General features: G+C 32.6%; 1 protein-coding gene across 1 annotated transcript; it reads right to left on the bottom strand.

The window, feature by feature from the left end:
• LOC139843784 (uncharacterized) lies at positions 1–4,362 on the bottom strand. The gene is made up of 8 exons (XM_071833935.1): positions 4,109–4,362; positions 3,346–3,616; positions 1,776–1,949; positions 1,607–1,699; positions 1,367–1,435; positions 1,084–1,290; positions 877–1,002; positions 1–418 (listed from the first exon to the last, which is right to left on the bottom strand). Exons 1-8 carry the CDS (start codon positions 4,114–4,116, stop codon positions 263–265), a joined length of 1,104 nt encoding a protein of 367 aa, XP_071690036.1. The 5' UTR covers positions 4,117–4,362; the 3' UTR covers positions 1–262.
• Between the last annotated feature and the right edge of the window lie 19,114 nt (positions 4,363–23,476).

Below are 23,476 nucleotides of genomic sequence, written 5' to 3'. Positions count from 1 at the left end.
GGATCCATTTGAAGGATTGATCACATATTCATAACTTAAACATGAGCAAATCATTATTAATTTATGACTTGTATGTTTAATAAATAAGGTACACACAAGGAAACCACATACATTTGCAGTCCTTAAGTACACACCCACATAGCATATTACTCTATATTATAATCACACACTTTCATTAAAAAGATATAAATCGCCTCCATTTTTATTTATTTATTCGCCACGACATATTACAAGCAACAATCATCTTTTACTTCAAGACGTTCTAATGCACCTCGTTCTGTCCTTTAAGCTTAATCTCAGAGAGCTCTTTTTCAAAGTAATCCCCGGCAAACATGGCCGGATAATTATCAGCAAGAGACGATTTCGCAAAATGTCCCAAAGGCTTCAACACAGCATCAGATGCCACATTTGAAAATAGCTAAAAAACAGCAAATGAAGTAATCAAGTTTAAATATTAAATACATACACACAAAAAAAAATAAAAAAAAAAAATATGTGGCTGTAGTGTAAGCAACTCATAGAACCTAGCTAATACTCCGTATTACTTTGTTAAAACAAGTCACACCCCATTATTCAAAAATATGATTTTATATTGATATAAATTTGAAGTAGAAGCTAAATATTGCTAGTATCATAAGTTTTGAATGAATGAATGTTAGCTATAAAAAGTTTGTTAGCATCATAAATCTTATCTAGTTAAGACTCAGTAACTACCAGTATGCTTATTTTCAAATGCTTATTATTCCCTATAAAATAAAACAGATAAACGATTTCAAAAACCATTTGTTTGAATTTGTATATTTATTTACTGTAAAAATAAGAGATTAGCACTTAAAACATTATATTATACATAAATCTAAAAGTTGATTCACTTACAGTTGATGATACCCTCCAGAGGCTTCGATTTTCTTGTTTCGCTGCTTCAATTGCATTAAGCGTACTCTTAGTTACCACAACTTCATGCATACCAGCCTTACAGTCACCAGCAGTCATCCATTCTAACTGCAAAATTTAAAGCACAATTTTAAGTTCTCATACAACTTTTCGCCTAAATTAAATCACTTGATATATAGCTTCAATTACCTGCTTTCCGGCCTGAATAAGCAGACATTTTTCAGGAACTTTAACCTCAACTTTCTCCCCGTTCCTTAGCCAAATACTTAAACCAGGGAACTTACTTTTGTAATGAATGGTTAAAAAGTTGATGTCGTAATGATATCCTGCAAACACAGTTCCCTCTTCACCGTGGCTTCCAAGATCACTTCCTGTTGGCGCAAGTAGATGTGGACCCTGCGTTTAAACGTTAATATAAAATTACTTCATATACTTATGAAAAATGTCAACAAAGGTGGAGAGACTAACTCACCATCTTCATCAGATTAGTGAATGAGTCCTTTGGAAGATCGAACCCAATTGCAGCCATTTCAGCAACAGCCTGAGATAATAACGTTTAGATACAGGGCATATGAAAATAACACATTTATAAGTATGAAATTTCTTTAAAAATGTATATTGTATATACTTATGTATGTATACTTAATGTATGAATATAAAAGTAAAAAAATGTAACGCTATGCATAAAATGGTTGCAAGCAAATTAACGTACCTCTACAGTAGATATCATTTTGAAACCCCATGAATCCATGATCTCTTTCCATTCTGGGAATCCTTCGGGTATGACTGGCTCAGAGTTCAATTCCTACATGAAAAAAATGAACATTAACAACAATCATCAAGTACAAAAATGATCTGAAACAGGAACGTATATACGTAACCTTGAACCGAGTGTTGGATGGTCGAGGTCCAACCCTCCACATGTATCGCGATTTAAGATCAGGGCCAGTTGGAATCGTTGGCTGCCGCTCTTTAGGCAACGCTCTCAGCTTCTTTTGCATTTCAAGATCAACCATGCTACGTGGAATTTCGACCCCTCCCGGTGTTGATCCAACCTGTTACCAAAATTCATTTTATAATTCGAATCTTTTAGCCAATTAAATCCAAGATTTATATACCATTATAAATATAATTATGATTATGATTATGATTATAATATGATTATTATAAAAACATGAGAACCATTTAAGCGTCACATCAAAATGAGGTAAATATTGACAATATTAATAAATTGATTATATAATAATATAATATAATAACTGGATTATATATCTCCGTCATTGTAATTTCTTTCAATTCATGATCGAGTTTATCTCCGTCATTGTAACTTTGTATCTTTTGGGGTCTTCATTGTTTCGATGAAGTCTCCCTTTCTATAAATTTTCGCCTTTGATAAAACTGGATTATATATCAAGCAATATTTATCACTCTTAATTAATTATCGATTATCGATCGATTATATATATAATACTGAGGAATATTCAAATGAATTTAACTCTTATGTTGGGATCCAATGGACCAATCAGAGTGTAACATGTGGCGCGACAATCACGTGTGATTGAAAAAAATTGAATATTTTTTTTTTTGACAAAAAAATTTTGAATTTTTTTTTCCAATCACATGTGATTGTTGCGTCACATATCACACTCTGATTGGTCCCTTGGATTTCAAGAAAATTGTTGGATTCACATAATTACAACTCATATAATACGTTACCTTTGGAAATATTGACAATATTGAATTCTTTGGAAATTTCCGACTTCAACATAATGATAATGATAAAAGTTATATTTTTAAAGAATATATGAAATATGTGAGGTACGAGAAAACTTTGAATGTATAGCAAATGTCCACGAATTAAAATATTTATTTAATCTTTCTTTGGGTCACTTATTTGAGCCATCGTCCTTCGAGATACCTAGCGGAGTGATAAGTTATTGACGGATGTCACAAAAACTAATATAATTATAGATTCACAATTTTGAGGATATGCATTAAATTGAAAATATATGTATGCTCTAAACATCGACCCTTCTAATATAAGAAAAAGCTTGAATTTATAAGAAATTAGTTTTTTATTCTGTGATTCATGTGACGAAAAATGGGCTGTACACAACTTTATTGTGCATAACACAAATGCTTTTACCTTTTTCTACCCTTTTTTGATTTTGTGATGAGCAAAATAATATTTTTCCAAAAAAAAAAACTGGAATTATCAAAACAAGCCCATTTAAGATCTGGATCATTTTTGTTGGTCTATATATGACAACTATCGTTACTATCTATAAATTAAATAATTAAGCATGCATACTCATATATACGAGTACTACTTTTCTTTCCTTATATTTAACCAATTTTAGACCCTCCATTCATGCATAGATTCACACAAACAGTATAAATATACCAAGGTTATATATATACGGAGTATCATAAAATAAACATATATATAACCTGATAATGTTGATGTGGACGCTCTTGAACACGCTTAACTTCATCAGGCTGTTCAAAATACTTCTCCATCATATCTATAAACCGATTATTATCTTCGGTCGAGCACCTTGGATCCCTAACGAGTAAAGCTCCGGTTTCTCTAAGGATCCTACTAACTTCCTTACACACCGATTTTGTTTCAGGATGTAAGACCTCGTCGCAACTAAACTTACCCGAGGTTACATCGACATAAGGCGCTAAATCTATTACCGGTATCTCCATTTTACAAACACTATATTAGAGAGTTGTTAGTTGTAAAACAAGTGATGAAAATTGAACACAATGGGCACACATTTATGGTGATGAAAAATAGTGAAGATTTTTTTTTTTTTTTTTAATGGTGGTGGGGATATTAGCCAATTAACTTAATTGACCACACGTTTCACCGACCCATGTAAGATAAAATACGGTTGTGTACATACATAAAATAAGAGAAATAACCACCAGAATTAAAAACGATTAGTAGTAAACTAGTAATGACGTCTCAGCATACGTTTAAAGTTCAGGTTTGAATATTGGCTGAATTAAATAAAGAATTCTTTCACTTGAAGAAAAAAGGAAAGAATTTCATCAATAATTGTCAAATCCTAAATTCAGTCTTGAGCTTACACTCAAACTTGGTCCATGAGTTATCTCAAAACTCGAATTTCATCCCTATAAATAAAGGGTATACATCTAAAAAAAAAAAAAGGAACTTAAAACGGTGATTCATGACATCTCTTACCTTTTCATATGCACGTTTGGTTTTTTTGCTAGTTATTATACATCTTTTCGGTGAGCCGTCACATGATTCAGATCATTCAACGTATTAATCTTCATCAATCGGTTTCATAATCTTAGGGTTAATCACGTTGCCCGGAGAGTTAATGACCGATCTCGCTCCCGGAGAGTTAATGCCCGATCACGCTCGATCCTCACATGATTTAAACTCAGATAATTTATTTACTTGATCATACAAGTACCCAATTCAGACACGTACGTATGATTCAATGCAAAACATTATCTTTTTATTAATAGCTTAAACATAAAAATTTGAATAATCTGTTTATGTATAAATAAAAGAAATGTGACATAATGGTGGTTGAAGTGAATATACAAATTAAAGGGGGAAATAGTGTAATCAAGAGAGTATAGTATAAAGGTGTACTAGGAAGAAATAGAGTCAATTGAAAGGTGCTTCTTGAGTGTAGTTTGGATGACTTCTTATCCAAGTTTAATTGTGGTTTACGATGATTTAACTGTATTGAAGTTCAAGTTTGATTCATTCAATAGGTGTATTGTTTTAGATGTTTTATCGGATTTCGTTGTAATATAGGTTAATTAGGTCACAAAAATCTTATAATCTTTTTGAGATACGGTTATATTTTTCAATCTGTTTTAATTTAATATTCATTATTTTCATTTACAATAAGTCGATTGAAAGGGAAATTTAGTGCATGTGATTTATGTTTTTTTTGGGAAAGCGAGAGACACGTGGGTTGTTGATTGTGGAGGACACATGGTGTTAAATCAATGGATAGCTTTTATTGTGAAAAGACGCACGATTGTTTGAAGTATCGTACGAGGATGAAAACACGATGATTGTGATTTTGAACCATAAAACCTTACGTTTACATATATGTTATAAAATTTGTTGAAAAAAATATCCAGTTCATTTCATTTTGATGCATCACGCGAGCAAATGTTTGGTTAGTTGTTATTAGAGAATCTTTTTTAAACACGCTCAATAGGTTTGGAGTCGTGTTTATAAATGATGGAATTGTGATTATTTTGCAAGTTTCTATATTATTGATCAGAGGTGAATTTAAGATCAAAACTCACTGGAATCTCGAAATTCTTTTCAATAAGAATTATATTTGAAGGATATTTTAGTGGTCATTTACCTTCAAAAATCTTTAAATCCTCAATATATATGAGGTCTCATACTTAGTATTATTAATTAGTACATTATTAAAAAAATAATACGGAGTAATAAACAAGTGGGGTCACATGACCCCATAGCCTTTCAAGTAGTCTGAGGGGGAAGTTTTCTCTAAGATTGTGCCTCTGGTATCTTTCACTCTGTGCGGCCCAATCAGTTAACCTAAAGCATTTCGGGTATGCTTTGCGCGATGGATGCAAGGAATTTCTTCCTAACGGATGCGTGAATGGCAAATGAGAGGATGTCAAAATTGCGTTCTCTCTCTCTCTCTCTTTATATATATATATATATATATATATATATATATATATATATATATATATATATATATATAATATTATATAATTAAGAAGGAAGCACTTTTTTATGGTGTATAAGTTTTAGTTATATAGTGTATAAGTTTTACCATTTTTACCATAAAAACCATTATGAGACTACTCATAGTCTAGGAAAACCTTAATCCTGCTCCATTTAACATTTTTTCCCGTATTTAAAAATTCTTTCTAAATTAACTTGCCTCAACTTTATTATTGTAAAAATGTTTACCTTGTTAAAAATTATTTCTAAATCGACCACCAAACCTAAGTCAAACAATAGCACAACAAGAAACATGTGTGTTAATTTAGTGGGTCCTTAATAATAAATTAAAGCAACCTTAAAAATGTTTCTCCAATTATTGAGTTAAAAATTAGTAAAATTTACAATATCCCCGTTTTACTCATTTTCAATTAATTATTGAGTCAGAGTTAACATACATGTTTAAAATGGTTAAGATTAAGAAAAATCTCAATCATCTATCAAATGTGTATATTAGATCTTATTTAGTGGTGAGGGGGTGATGGGGTTTTTTTGAGGTTTTTGTGGGCAGTAGCGTAGCTACATAGAATGTTATGGTGTCAATTGTGTAGCGACCCAACTTTTTCGACTTATATTTATACTTTATACTTTCACGAATCTGCGTATATGTGCATACTGAGCTGGATGATATTATGGGATCATTATCCATGTTAATTACTTTCGTTAATATCTTAAAACGTGTTATTAAGTGCTTAATTACTTAACTTGATCATCGAATGCATTTACGACCGTTAGTGTCACTAGTCGTCTAGAACGAGCTACGTATTTGGTACACGTTAACCTTTGGTCATAATGGGAATATTATGACACCTTAATTCTAATTGTTATTTCTTAATGACAATTACTTAGTTCGTCATTTGCTTAATTACGTTTAGTGAATTGTTAATTACTTGGGCTTATCTTAATTGGACTAGGATTACCAGGGCCCATCCTACTCTAGATAATGGGTTAATTAGTAAGCACATCTTAATAAGTTAATGAACCCATTAAGCTTAAGATAATCCATTAAGACATAAGACAAAAGTGTATGCATGCATGCTTGTACCACCCTTACACATTTTGGCACCATGCACCATGCCACCCAACATCACCACCTCACTTTTTTACCACCATGGACCACCACCTCCCCACCCTTTAAAACCGTCACTTTTTGGTCCCCCACCATCACAACCATTTTGTTGTCTTGTTTTGTGATTACTTGCCTATAAATACAAGACCCCTCCATTCACTAATTCATTTTGCACATACACTCTTCTCTCTAGTTTCTCACTCTAATTTCTCTCTAGTTTTGCAAGCTTTTCTTCTTTCTTTCTTCATCATCATTCACGAAATTCATCATCATCATTATTGTTTCAAGATCAAGTTTTATAACTTGTATCATCTCTTGTTGCTTCAAACTCTTGTTTGAAGATTATGCAAGAACATGAAGGATTCAAGCTCTCTAGCTTTGAATCTTTCTTTAGTTGTTCAAATTACTTTACTTTTGTTAAAAGATTAAAACTTGTGTTTATGATCTTCATAAAACTTATAGATCTAGCTTTGTGCTCTAAGGATCTACAAGAACATTAGAGATCCAAGCTTTCTAGCTTAGGGTTTCACCATTTTGTTTAGATCCAAGTTTTTTAGCTTTTGATCTCATTACTTTTACTAGATCTAAGCTCTCTAGCTTATGGTCTCATATATCTTGTTTACATCTAAGCTTTCTAGCTTATGGTCTCATTAATCTTGTAAGAATCCAAGCTTTCTAACTTAGGGTTTCATAATACTTGAGATCTAAGTTTTGTTGTAGATCTCATTTACTTGTAACCTTTTTATGACTTTTATGGTGATAAAAATCAAGTCTTTATCATCTACATATGATAAAGACACATAAACTTATATAAAGATGATAAGAAACAATGGTTAATGCTAAGGATGTAACTTTGGTTCATCATGTAGCATGAAACTCTTAAAGAGTTGGTTTTCTTTTCATTTAATGTTAATAAGTGTGTTGATGGTTAAAGCTTGACCAAAATGATGCAAAAGTATCTAGAGTTGTACACTTGAAGCTTAAATGCATCAAGGATGAGAACCATGATAAGCACCATGAGTTAAGAAACCCACCGGAGCACAAACTACTGTATTTTCCGGATCTGAACCAGTACCTGTTATTTCTGGAAAATTGATTTTCAAAAATTTTAGTTTGTGTAGATAACTTTTCGTTTAAGACTCGCCTAAATTCGATATACGGTTTAGGAGTTATGGTCAAAAGAAACTTACTACTACCTTGTAACGACGTGCTGAAATTTCTGACCTGTTCTCGCTCAGACTATCGCCATGGTTTGAAAACATTGAGTTCAGATCTGTAAATTTGGCAGCGGTGAAAGGACTCACAAACGGAGCCTTGGCCACTGACCACTCATCAATTGAGTTTGTATATAGGGCACAACGGTTGTCCTAAGTCAGCCCTCTAAACCAGTCTTTACTTTTGTTAAACGAATTTTCTTTTGATGATTGATGATGATGATGATGATGTTACTCGACTTACTTTAAACTTCATACGAAACATATCTGGACACGATTACTGACTTATCAACTTGACGAGGGCTCGTTGGATCGACCACCTTACTTGCTTACATTTACGCACTGTTTACTATACTGAGCTTTCACTGTGAGTTATAGCTCCCTTTTTACTTTAACTATTTTTAGGACTGAGAATACATGCGCTTTTTATGTTTTACATACTAGTCACAAGTACTTAAACTTTATATATGTGTGGGTGACATAACAGCACAAATTTTCCCTTTAGCTCGGTAACGTTTAACTATTGGTTTATGAACCGTTAGACGCGAATCTTAGATATGGATCCATAGGGTTTGACATCCCCACTCGGGCTAGTCACGCTAGCATTTAACAGGTGTTTAATACTTCGTCTATTTTAACGCACTCGCCAAGTGTACTTTTAGCGGGTGATTTATATATTTCTTTGTTAAGTTAGTTACCAAGCGCCCACGGTTAAGCATATGCTTTTCATACTATTTTGAATACAAAAATCTCGTGGTCTACATTATTGTTTACAATAAAACTATAGCTCACCAACATTCGTGTTGACTTTTAAAGCATGTTATTTCTCAGGTACTTAGACGAAATCGCTTCCGCTGTAATAGACTTGTTGTGTTAGACTTCCGCTATCGTTAGAAGGCCTACCTTTGGTGTCGCAAACTTTATTCAAATTTACTTTTGCATTCAATAAAACGAAACTGTATTTCGATACACTATTATGTAATGACTTACTAGTCACGTACTACTTATGATGCTTTCTATCTTTAGAAGCATGCTACTTTGTTAAAATTTTTACTATGGTAAAACCTTATTTCAATAACGAATGCAAAAGCTTTGTTTAAACTAGCATATAGTGTTGTAACCGTGTGATGGACATGTTGTTGATAGAGGTTTTGGACGGGGCGTCACAGTTGGTATCAGAGCCAAGTTGTAGGGAATGAATCTGCATTAGTGTGTCTTGACCGAGTCGACTAGAATTCACTAATAGGACTAATCTACAACTTGATCGTTTACCTGATCCTGCGAAAACTGCTTATTGCAATTGTTTACTGCTATATGCTACTGCTTTATGGTACTGCTTTATGCTACTGCTTTACGCTACTGCTACATGCTACTGTTTGATCAAGCATATTTTCACGAGGTCAAGGTGAACCTACGCTTGAGTGCATAATAGGGTTTAAGGACTAACAACATTCGGACCTTCGACGCTTAGTCGTGGATAACCCACATCGGTATCGTTTCGATTCCGACAGGGTGGCCGATTTAAGAGTCCACCAACAACCCATCATACGGGGTTGAGTGGCCCAAAGACATGAAGGTTTTACAGTTCGAGTCATACCTGAAAGTCTTTAAGATCGTATGAAGCTTTGTTCGTACGATGAAGATATGTATGCTGTTGTTACGTTTGAGTAAATGAATATGTTTTTAGGGTTTATGAGCTATGTATTTATAGGCTTACGAATTGGGGTTTCAATAGAATCTATTCCCTAATTAAATGCAATCTTATCCCAACTAACTTCCGTTATTTAAGGAAAAGAATCTGAATTGATTATACCGTACATTCTTCTAGAATATACTGGACCCCTATGCAAGTATACGAAACTTACATCAGATGGTATAGGCGCATAGAGTGCGACTATACCCATGCCATATCTCTGTCATGGCAATTTGCATGCGGTTTAGGGCTTTGGATGCGTAATCCGCATAATCTTGCGGATATGCGTATCATTAAGTCCCCCCAGTTCGATGTTATATACAATGAAAATTAGTGTATGACGTCGAACTAGTAAGAAAATGTACACATAATGAACCACAACAACACCCTTGATCCAAATTAGCATGCTTAATAATTCCGCTAAAAATCCTAGTTGGATTCCAAATATAACCGGACAGTGCACCAGATTATTTAAATATATATGCGTAACCGGATACTGTATTAACATTAAATGCAATGTATGCGTGCAGTCACCAAACTGTCTTTTCGGCTGCATTTCCTGCACCCGAGGTGACAACTGTCACTGTTTACCGAAAAGGTAATGATTGTAATTATGCAACCACCTGTTGATGCTAACGTGCACCAGACATCTTAACAAAGTGCTTAGCCTAGGATTCATACACGTGTACGGCTACCATTATACCCTTGTTACCTTTTTACTCCCGTATTTTCCCTATAAATACGATTTTGGCCTTTTCGTATCTCACAATCGTTTCCCTTTTAAGTCATTCAACCCTCTTCATCTTCTCTGCTAGAACCTGTTCCTGATTGTAAAAAAGGTATATTTCATACTCTTATATTTTACGTTATACTATGTAACCCTAGTTACATATTTTATGTATCACTCATATGTTGTTCTGATTTTGATACTGTAGATGAAGATGGAATCTTATGCACCCATTCCCACTATCGACTCCGGTAACCATTCCAGTTCACTGGTCAGTCATTCGGACACGATACCTTCACTATACCGAACTCCTGATGCCAGAGTCTTGGATAACCACAAAAGGTTAGATGATGAACGTATTAATATTGACCGTCTGACTTTTTATTGAAACTCAACTTTAGGTTTTTATACACCATTTTTATCGTAGTTTGCAAGTCCAAGTGGTGTATCCCTTCATTCTAAGCGCGTATGCCCGAATCCTGATGATTCATCTTTACTGATTCCGAACGTGAATGAGTTCATGAAGGTTCCCCTTCCGGTATTTGTATATCAGTTCTCTTTTTTACAATCTTGTGCCCCCAGCAGTTAGTGCAGAAATTTTCCTCCCTTTCTCCTTCCGAAGAACTATATATGGACGCACAGTCGACACTTTTCAGCTTCGCCAAGGATCTAAATCGTTTGCAACAGAAATCTGCTGCACTTTCTTGTGACGCCCCGTACAAAACCATCATGTACGAATCGTCAACAACAGGTACATTACACGGTATAATACTACATGCTATTTTAAAACAAGTTTTGCATTCAAAAAGGATAACATTTTATAAAAGATAACGTGACACAAAGGTCGTTACAAGCCATTATTCAAATAACATAAGTTGTGATTGCAAAATAAAAGTTCCATGATTGAGACATCTCTAAGTAATGCAGCGAAAATCTAACACAGCGAGTCTGTAACAGCAAGTCTATAACACCAAGACAGCAAGTCTAACAGCGGAAGCAACAACGTCTAAGCACCTGAGAAATACACGCTTAAAAGGTCAACACGAATATTGGTGAGCTATAGTTTATATTCAGTAATGTAATGTAGACCACGAGATTTCGTATTCAAAACAGTATGAAAAGTATATGCTTATCTGTGGGCACCCGGTAACTAACTTAACATAATAATAATACCCCCTAAAAGTACACTTGGCAAGTGCGTATGTCCTCGAAGTATCAAATACCCGTTAAATGCTAGCGCGACTAGCCCGAGTGGGGATGTCAAACCCTATGGATCCATATCTAATATTCGCGTTCACCGGTTCAAAAACCAAATGATTAAACGTTACCGTGCTAAGGGGAATCTTTGTGCCGTTATATAACCCAAACATATGTAAAGTTTAAGTACTCGTGTCTAGTATGTAAAACATAAAAAGCGCATGTATTCTCAGTCCCAAAAATAGTGAAGTAAAAAGGGAAGCTATAACTCACAGTGAATAAGCAGTAAAAGTCGATAGGAAAAGTATGCAGGTAGTAAGTCGGTCCGAAAGGTCGTCAACCTAAGTCAGTATATTGTCCCAAAAGGTTTAAAAGTATATAAGTAAATTCCTAAACGTCATCATCGTCATCATCATTCGTAAAATATAAAGTAAGTTTTCAAAAAGAATGGAGATCGAAACAAAAGGCTGATTTCGGATAGCTGCTACGAACTCTATACAAGACAAAAAGATGCGTGGTCAGTGGCCAAGGCTCCGTATTTGAGTCCTCTAACTGATTTCCAATTTTTAGATCCTAACTCGATGTCGTTTGACTGTGGCGACGGTTCAAGCGCGAGTAGGTCAGAATTTTCAGCACGTCGTTATAACGGCGTAGTGACTTTCGGAAGGCTATAAATCCTAAACCGTATATCGGATTTAGGCGAGGCCTAAACGAAAAGTCATATAATCGAAACGAAATATCTGAAAATCAGTTTTCAAGAAGTCCAGGAGTCTGATCAGACCCCAAAAATCAGCAAACAAGTGCTCCGGTGGATTTCTTGGTGCTTGATGCTCATCACGGTTCTCATCCTTGATGCGTGTAAGCTTCAAGTGTACAAATCTTTAATGTTTTAGCATTACTTTGACCAAGTTTCAACCATAAACACACAACTAAGATTAAATGCTAACATTCTACAAGTTTTGAACATCAAGGTTGCCTCTTTATTGCATAAACCCAATAAAGCTTCAACCTTTGTCCTTTTTACACAAGTTTATGCATTTTCATCATATGAGATGATGAAGACTTGATCTTTATCATCACAACAATCACAAAAGGTTCCAAGTAAGTGAGATCTACAATGATAACTTAGATCTCAAGTATTAAGAAAACCCTAAGCTAGAAAGCTTGGATCTTTACAAGATTAATGAGACCATAAGCTAGAAAGCTAAGATCTAGTAAAAGTAATGAGACCATAAGCTAAAAAGCTATGATATTTAACAAAATAATGAAATCCTAAGCTAGAAAGCTTGGATCTTTAATGTTCTTGAAGATCCTTAAAGCAAAAGACTAGTTCTTCAAGTTACATGAAGATCATAAACACAAGTTTTGATCTTTTTAACAAAATAAAGGAATCATAAGCTATAAAACCTAGATCTAACAAGTAAATGAAGATTCAAAGCTAGAAAGCTTGAATCTTTCATGTTCTTGAAGGATTCAAACCTAAGTTTGAATCTACAAGATATAACAAGATCAAAAAGCTAAAAAGCTAGATCCTTTAATGATGATGATGATGTCGAAAATGAGAAGAGAAGAAAAAAAGAAAAATTTAAAACTTACACTTTTTAGAGTGAGAAATACTAGAGAGAGAATTAGAGAGTAAGTGTGTGTAAATTGTGAATGAGATCAAGTGTAAAATGGGTGAGGTTTGCTTGGTATTTATAGTGAGTGGGGGTGGTGGTAGGCGTGGGTTTGGGGGGAGACGGGGGGGGGGGGGGGGGACATCTTTTGATTTTTGGTTAATGGTGGTCTAAAGTTGGTACTTATGTTGGGATCCCATGCAACAATTGTGATTATGGTTAACAGAAATGCTAGTATGTTCCCTCTAATAAATGAGTATTTGTCTTACATTGATATGGGTCATAAACTTATTAAAATTGGGCTAATTAAATAGTCCATTTGTAAAGACCCGTCCTAATCCATCTGAACGAATACATTACATTTGGTTACATCGCGAGGTACTTGACCTCTATATGATACATTTTACAAACACTACATTCGTTTTTAAAAGATAAACTTTCATTTCATCGAAAGTTGACAGCATGCATACCATTTCATAATATATCCAACTACAATTGACTTAATAATAATCTTGATGAACTCAACGACTCAAATGCAACGTCTTTTGAAATATGTCATGAATGACTCCAAGTAATATCTCTAATATGAGCAAATGCACAGCGGAAGATTTCTTTAATACCTGAGAATAAACATGCTTTAAAGTGTCAACCAAAAGGTTGGTGAGTTCATTAGTTTAACATAAATAATCATTTCCATCATTTTAATAGACCACAAGATTTTCATTTTCATTTCTCATAAATATACGTCCCATGCATAGAGACAAAAATCATTCATATGGATTGAACACCTGGTAACCGACATTAACAAGATGCATATAAGAATATCCCCTATCATTCCGGGAAATCCTTCGGACATGATAAAAATGAATTCGAAGTACTAAAGCATCCGGTACTTTGGATGGGGTTCGTTAGGCCCAATAGATCTATCTTTAGGATTCGCGTCAATTAGGCGTGCACTAATTTTCAAAATTAGTGATGTTCCCTAATTCTTAGGCTACCAAGCAAAAATGGGCATATTCGACTTCGATCATTCAACCATATAATGTAGTTTCGATTACTTGTGTGTATTTCGTAAAAACATTTATAAAAGCGCATGTATTCTCAGTCCCAAAAATATATATTGGAAAAGCATTTAAAAAGGGAGTAATGAAACTCACTCTACAATATTTTGTAGTAAAAATATTCATACGACGAAACTGAACAAGTGTAGGGTTGGCCTCGGATTCATGAACCTATATCATTTATATATATATTAAAACCTATTCGTAATAGAACAATTAAATTTCTAGTTATATTAAATATATTTAATATCTATTACTTAATTATCATGATAAGTATTAATATTAACATATTATATACTTATTAAATGTTTTAATAAATAATTATTTATAATAAGTATTATACATATTATATATTGATATTATAAATTAATGTTTTATCTTTATCTATTATGTATTGCAATTAATCCTTTCATACATAATTATATTGATATCTATAATCTATGTAAAAATGTTTATATGTTATAATAATAGTTAGTATTATTTATTATTAATAATAATAATATTAATAAAAATAATGATAATAATAGTAATAATAATGATAGTATAAGTAATGGTAGAAATTATAATTATAATAATAATAATAATAATAATAATAATAATAATAATAATAATAATAATAATAATAATAATAATAATAATAATATTACTAATAATAATAATAATATTAACAATAATAATACTAATAATAATAATAATAATGTTAATAAAATGTTAATACTTATAATAGTAATTATAATAATGAAAATAATTATTTTAATAAAAATGATAATTTTACTAATAATACTACATTAACAATAATTGATAATTTTAATAATAATTTCTGATAATAATTATAGTTTTACTAAAATTGATAATGATAATAATAATATTATCAATCCTAATATTACTAATAATAATAATAATAATTATGATAAAACTAATGATGTTAGTAATTCTAATAAGGATAATACAAATAATAATGCTTATTTTAATTATAATAATAATAATTTATAGTAATAATTATATATCTTAATAATTAATAATGATAATAATATTATAAATAATAATACTAAACTTAAATAAATAAATAAAAATGGTAGGAGTTATACCATCATCATCATATCATGGATCATCATCATTATCCTATTATTATTACTATGATCATATTATCTTTATCATTAACACCATAACTTCATGATCATCATTGTCATCACATCCTCGTCATCGTTTACCATATCATCATCATCATACTATCACGACCTCATAATACCATCGATCATCATCATCTTTATTACCATAGAACCATCGTGTATAATATAATCCGTACATCATCATAATCATATCGTATGATCATCACATCATCACGTAAACGTCATCATAAACTAAACATCATTTTTATCATCCTACCTCATCATCATCATCGTTGTTAACACCGCGAAACCATCATCTTCATTATATGTTCGGCCCAACAGAGAAACAAAAGATGAATCTCGGCCCAACCATCCAAACATGTACACGGCCCAAATAGCAAAAGAAATAAGACCCAACAAGGAAATCAAATGGGTTCCGGTGTTCTGTGTTTCATAACTTGATTCGATGGAATATAAATATAGCAGTCATAAGTGTTTTAAAGTTTTATGATTTTAAATAAGGAATGGGTCATGTAGTTTATTACTTGTCGGCCATCACAAGAGAAAAAATGAAACGTCTTCATCATTCTATTCATCATTACCTTTATCTGCGTGAACTTCATCTCCATCACTACTCATCATCATTTATCAATTCATCGATTCATCTTCATTGTGATCTTAACAGAAGCAAGACGAGCAATAGCCACTCATGACAGAAATTAGTTGTAGTAGTATCCTTCGTAACAGTTTCAGTAGCAGAGAAATGTTGTGATGGTTTACAGTGAGGATAGGAGAGGGAGAGAGATATATTGTTGTCGAGGGTTAAGGTGGTTTGTTGTGATCGATGAATAGAACCTAAGCAAAACAGTAGCAGGTAGTGATTATTCGATGATGATGATTTATTTATCTTCGAAATAACAACAGCGAATCAGGAGGATCTCGGTTCGTGTTCTTATTGAACAGAAAACAGAAATAGAAACAAAACAAGTAGTCGTACAGAGATCAAATGGTGGTGTTGGGTATTTTAGGGTGTCGGATGATGGTAGAATGATAATGGTGGTTCAAGGTGGTGATATATGGTTTTGGAGATGGTGGGTTATGGTGACGGCTATGGGTTTTGTTTTCATGGTTGTTTGGGTTCTCGACACTAACAAAGAAAGAAGAAAGAAAGTGGAGAGAGAGAGATGGTGGGGTGGTTATGGTGTTGGAGTAAACGAAAAAAAAAGAAAAAAAGAATGGTTTCGTGGTGTTTGATGTTCACAATGGTTGTTAAATCTCGATAGTGATGATGGTGAAATGGTGACCGGTGGTGATGGCTCGTTGGTGGTGGTGGTCTTCAAACGAAACAAGAAGAAAATATATCGGGTGATCTCGAGTAGTAGGAAAACTTCTTTCAATGGTTTTAATGGTGGTTGTATTCTAGGGTATTGGTCGGGGTGATGATAGTCGAGTAGATGGTAGAACTAAAAGTAAACAATAGCAATAACAGTGGCCTCGTATAGGTGTTTGTGTTCGGTTTGAGCAGCAGAAACAAGGAGATGGCATTGGTAGCATTCAAGCATCCATGGTTACAGTGATAGTTTGGTTGTTTAGTGGAAGGTGATTAAGGCAAATGGTATGCATGTATATATATATATATATATATATATATATATATATATATATATATATATATATATATATATATATATATATATATATATATATATATATATATATATATATATATATATATATATATATATCTTAAGATAGATAGATGGGTTTTGATAAAAGTAAAAGAGTGGTTATCAATCATAATTCAATAATACCGATGTAACTTACTATTAATCAATCAATGCAAATTAAAGACAATAATCTTACATAGTGTTCCATATTATATTGTGATAATAAAAGGTTGATATTAAATAAATGCGTTTCTTAATGAAGCAGCCATGATTGGAGAATTATCCTGCCGACATTATTCACACAGTGATATATCGTGGTCCCTTGTTAATCAGTGGCGGATAAAAGTGTTCAGAAAAATCTCATATTTTTAAATTAGCTATATTTATTTATTTTGGTCATTATGGTATAAAATTTAATCCTTAACTATTAAATAAAAAATTACATTAATTATTCACTCCCAACCCCAAGTAAAATATAAAAAGTTTTAAAATTTAATAACTAGCTCCTAAATACATTTTACTAAGCCTATAATTTATAAAACCGATTTTGGATCACCGTTTATTTTAAAAATCACATAAATTCCTGTTTAACTTGTTTACTATCTATCGAATGACAATTGAGCGTCACCGTCGTTTACTAAATAACTTCAAAGTCACAAAATATATATTCTATATAATTTATTTATATAAAAATCCTATCGTGTTTCATTCTTTTGTCACGATCACTGCTGCTATCGATCGTTTCGGTTTAGGCACCTACACAACCACCATTATTTACTCAATGTAAACCCAACTCAACATCACCTTCGGTTTAATCACCACGAGTTGTCATCACCACCCTAACACCATCACCATACATGATCACCAAGTAACCATTTAAAACCACCACCATCATCGAATAAACAAACTGCTGTGCTACTAATCTTTTTCTGTCTGGACATCACGATCACCAGCACAACAGTTACGCTTATTTTTTTATTTAATGAGCTCCAAGCCTGCAACTATTTCTCTTCAAACTCTTATCCGATCAAGAACTATCACCATCAAAAGTTATCACCTTAAACCACCAAATCTACAATCGTTAGGCTGCTGCTACTTCAGCTCCCTTATCACGATGATGAATCAAAATAAATAATAAACAATAATAACGGTGGCGATTAAAAAAAAAACCATGCACGATGATGATGAATAATTGATGTTTAACGAATATGATGATGGGGTTTAAAAAGAAGATGTTAAACACTGTGTAAATGAAAAGAATATGGTGAATGGGGTCGTATAAGGCTGCTGTAAAGTGTTTGTCTCTTTTATTTTTACATATTAAACGATTCCTTTAAACATCTTGAAACGGGCCTTTGATTGGGTTGTTTTAGATAAATTGTTATATGGACTACTTGATGGGCCGAGATCCAAAAACTGTTTTATTGTTGGACCATAGCCAAACCTTTCCTGCTTTCTATTTTTATTCCGTAAAGGATTTCTTCTACGATGCCATACGTCCATCGAAACCTGATTAGAACATCACCACCCTCACCACTATTTCCACCGGTAACCATCACTTTCCATCGACCACGAAAACCACCTACACCTCCTACTATAATTATGTTTCGACTTCAGACCCACACAAGAGAACCACCACCTCGATCATACCTATCGAGCACCACCCAAATCGATCACCTCTCTCTTGTTCTTCTCTTTCTCCAACGACACACAACCCACCACCATCTGCAATCATCAACCCTCGTTACTTCTGCTACTGCTATCAACCTGTAATTACTTATGATTTTGACATAACCGCCACGTGCCCGTTGCATCTATTGCTTCCTGTTCCTATTACCGATCACCACCACAACCTTAGTTACTATCTATACCTGTTACTGCTATCATTTCTGTTGCAGCCGATATCAATGATGATGAGAACTGTGATGGTGAGCGAGATGATAATCATGAAATGATTATGAACATCGAAGGAAAGATAACAGTGATGAACGTATAAAATAATGATGATTATATGATAATGACGGGTGTTGTTTTCTGTTAGAACAATGATGACGAATAAATTGATGATGATGTTATAATATGGTATATGGTGATCAATTCTTATGATGTTATAATAACGAGTGAAAAGATTATGGTGGAGCAGAATATGAAAACAAATTTTAAGGGGATTAATCTAACGAACTAGACTTGGGTTAAATAAATATAAGTAAGGATGTAATCAGGAAAAACAGAAATGGCGAAATGGTTTGGGGTGTTAGCAAGTTAGCGAGAGGTCTCGGGTTCGAGCCCGGTTCGTTGCAATTTTTTTAGGAAAGCTTTTGAAGGTAGTTTCTTTATTAAAATCTTTATTATTATTATTATTATTATTATTATTATTATTATTATTATTATTATTATTATTATTATTATTATTATTATTATTATTATTATTATTATTATTATTATTATTATTGTTATTATAATTAATATTAAAAATTAACATTATAATTAAAATTATTACTATCATTAGAATTGTTATTATTTTTATCAATATTAATATTATTATAATTATTAACCTTTTACTTATCATTATAATTATTATTATTAGAATTATTATATATTATCATTATCATTATATTAAAACTATTATTATTATTACTATTATTACTATCATTATTAATGTCATTCTTATCATTATTAGTATTATTACAAATAGATATTTTTTTACAAAAATAATTAATAATACATATCATTATATCTTTATTATTAAAATGATAATAAATAAGTCATATGTAAAATATATAAACTAATATATAAATATATATATTTTTTATACATAAATCTTGATATAAATTTTTGTTATGATGAATGATAAATAATAGATATATAAGAAATATAAATTAAATATAATAAATTTATCTATATAATATATAATATAACAAGTGTATTATTAATAATATATATAAATTTGTTCGATTATGATTATGTGTATTAATATATATACAAACGATATAGATTCGTGAATCCAAGGCCAACCCTGCATTGTTCAGTTTCGTCGTATGAATATTTTTACTACAAAATATTGGATTGTGAGTTTCATTACTCCCTTTTTAAATGCTTTTGCAATATATATTTTTGGGACTGAGAATACATGCGCTTTTATAAATGTTTTACGAAATAGACACAAATAATCGAAACTACATTATATGGTTGAATGATCGAAGCCGAATATGCCCCTTTTTTCTTGGTAGCCTAAGAATTAGGGAACATCACTAATTTTGAGAATTAGTGCACGCCTAATTGACGCGAATCCTAAAGATAGATCTATTGGGCCTAACGAACCCCATCCAAAGTACCGGATGCTTTAGTACTTCGAATTCGTTTTTATCATGTCCGAAGGATTTCCCGGAATGATAGGGGATATTCTTATATGCATCTTGTTAATGTTGGTTACCAGGTGTTCAATCCATATGAATGATTTTTGTCTCTATGCATGGGACGTATATTTATGAGAACTGAAAATGAAATTCTTGTGGTCTATTAAAAATTATGAAATGATTATTTATGATAAACTAATGAACTCACCAACCTTTTGGTTGACACTTGAAAGCATGTTTATTCTCAGGTATGAAAGAAACCTTCTGCTGTGCATTTGCTCATTTTATAGATATTACTTGGAGTCATTCATGACATATTTCAAAAGATGTTGCATTCGAGTCGTTGAGTTCATCAAGATTATTATTAAGTCAATTATAGTTGGATGTATTATGAAATGGTATGCATATCGTTAACTTTCGATGTAAGGAAAGTTTGTCTTTTCAAAACGAATGCAATGTTTGTAAAATGTATCATATAGAGGTCAAGTACCTCGTGATGTAACCAAATGTAATGTATTCGTCTGGATGTTTTAGGACGGGTCATTAGAGTTGGTATCAGAGCAGTGGTCTTACCGAACCAGGTCTTGCATTAGTGTGTCAAACTGATAGTTGTTTAGATACATTAGTGAGTCTGGACTTCGACCGTGTCTGCATGTCAAAAGTTTTTCTTATCATTTTTGTCGAAAATCATCTGCTTATCATCCTTAGGAAATTACCTACTCATTATTCTTAGTCTAGACACGTTTTACTGCATTGACTGCATGAATAGTATATAGACAAAATTCATATCTTAGCGTATCTGACAATTCATATCTTAGCGTATCTGTTACTGTAGACCTTGCCTGTTATCTCTCATAAATTTCTCCGTAATTTAAGGGATCCTGGTACTATATATATCTATGCATATTATGCATTGAGAATACATCCAACTATCAATTGCTGTCACTAGACTCTTCATACCAAAAAAAAAAAAATCTTTTCTGTGATCGCGTAAGATGGCCTCTATGAATCGACCATGTTCCTCTGACTCCGAAGACAGCATGACAGGAGCACATCAACCAATCAAGTACTGTGATTACTGGATAAAATGGGGGGTGGGTTCGCGACATACTCACCCTATGGAGAAGGGAAGAAGGAACTCCATATCATGAACCGAATATACCACCTAACCTTAGAGTACTCGACCCGCTCACCGGCGAACCTGTTCGCAACACCATTTATACCCTTTTTGCAAGAATTTTTCATCTTGAGGCTACCATTAACGGAACTAGAGAAGATATCCGACCTCTACCTCACACTGATAACCAACCAGGGTTAGTAAAAGAAGTTAAAGAACTCCGAGCTCGATTGTTAACTTTAGAGAGCACGGTACACAATTTGCAAGCACCAGCAGTATCACCAACACCAGTAACATCACCAGCCTCAGCACCAACAGCACTAGTACCACCAACAACAACATCCGCGTCACCAGCTTTGGCATCTCATTCTGTACCTCGAGTATAATCATCGTTCTACATGACGTTCTACATCATTTATCTTCGTTCGACATATCGATTATGTAATCTCTAATATTTTAGAGATTATATATTCTTGTTCTAACGGTGAATCAAATTAATTTAATATCATATTGACTTATTAAATCCGTGATTACATCTGAAGAAAATATATAGGTATATATATTTTTTCATAAATATTGTAATTAAAAATTCTTTCGTACAAACTGTTAATGGTGAAAATATTTTAATGGGTAGGTAATACCCAAGGAATATTTAGATTTCACATTAATAAGTACACTGTACATTCTTTCAAATCTAATTCAACAGTCATTTACTATCCTATTTACAACCACCGATATACGTATCCATTCACCGCAGAATAACCCTTTTTATTCAATTTCATATTTAGATTTTGATCTATCAGAATCCAACAAGTGGCATAATGAAGAAAACATTGGACAAAAATAAAATTTGTTAGAAACAAACAAATTAACCATGAGAAAATTTTGTTAAGAATCCACGCTAACCAAATCCTAGCTAACTGTTCCAAGCTAACTGATTACATTTTATTTATCACAGTTTATTTATCGCAATTTAATTATCGCAATTTTATTTATCGTCATTTAATTTCTGTTATTTACTTTACGCACTTTATTTATCGTCATTTAATTTCTGTTATTTATTTTACGCACTTTAAATATCGGGACACGTATACAAGGTTTTGACATATCATATCGACGCATCTATATATATTATTTGGAATAACCATAGACACTCTATATGCAGTAATGATCGAGGTAACTATACAGGGTTGAGGTTGATTCTACAATAATATATATAATTTGAGTTGTGATCGAGTCTGAGACATGTACACGGGTCACGATACGTATTAATTAATTCGAATATTATAAACTATATATGAATTATTGAGTTAGTGACTGTGGACTGCTAACTGTGGACTACCAAGATTGGACAATTAAAATGAATTAAAATATTGATTATAACATATGAAACTAAATAATTCTTCAAGTTTGCCACTTGATTTCATCTTAAACCTCATTTGTATCTTGACGATTACAATCTGCGTTCAAACCTTTCGTAATTCTTGAAAACACCTCAATCGAGAGGATGAACCAACCACATTTCATCTACGTAAGAAGAGATTGATGCATATAGTTATGCACTTGAAAACTCTTGGAACCTGAGTAAACGTTTAACATGTATCTGTGCTAATTCCTTTAGTATTATTATTACCCAAAATAACTTAGTAATTCCTTTCAAAGTAGCAAATTTTATCACAGCTCCAGCAAGTCAACTTCGACTTTTCGTTCGAAACAACCTTATTATCACCGTGATTTATATGTATGCTCTTTTATTGTTACCGGGGAACCTTTTATATTCCACCATATTACCATCAGCATTTAATCATCTAAAAACACAACTCCCTTGAAACCACCTCGGATTGATAACCGATGATTCAGATATAGTAGCATTAAATACAGAGGAAACAGAAAAATTGTAGATGGTCTAAACGGTCAAAAGTTTGATGATAAAGAATGGAGTGTTAGGAACGCTCGATAGAAAATTTGGTACTAAAAAACAGATTGAG

The sequence above is a fragment of the Rutidosis leptorrhynchoides genome, chromosome 4 (genome assembly GCF_046630445.1).
Source record: "Rutidosis leptorrhynchoides isolate AG116_Rl617_1_P2 chromosome 4, CSIRO_AGI_Rlap_v1, whole genome shotgun sequence".
In the NCBI taxonomy this organism is placed as follows: domain Eukaryota; kingdom Viridiplantae; phylum Streptophyta; class Magnoliopsida; order Asterales; family Asteraceae; genus Rutidosis; species Rutidosis leptorrhynchoides.
This window is presented reverse-complemented; position numbering and strand designations above follow the sequence as displayed.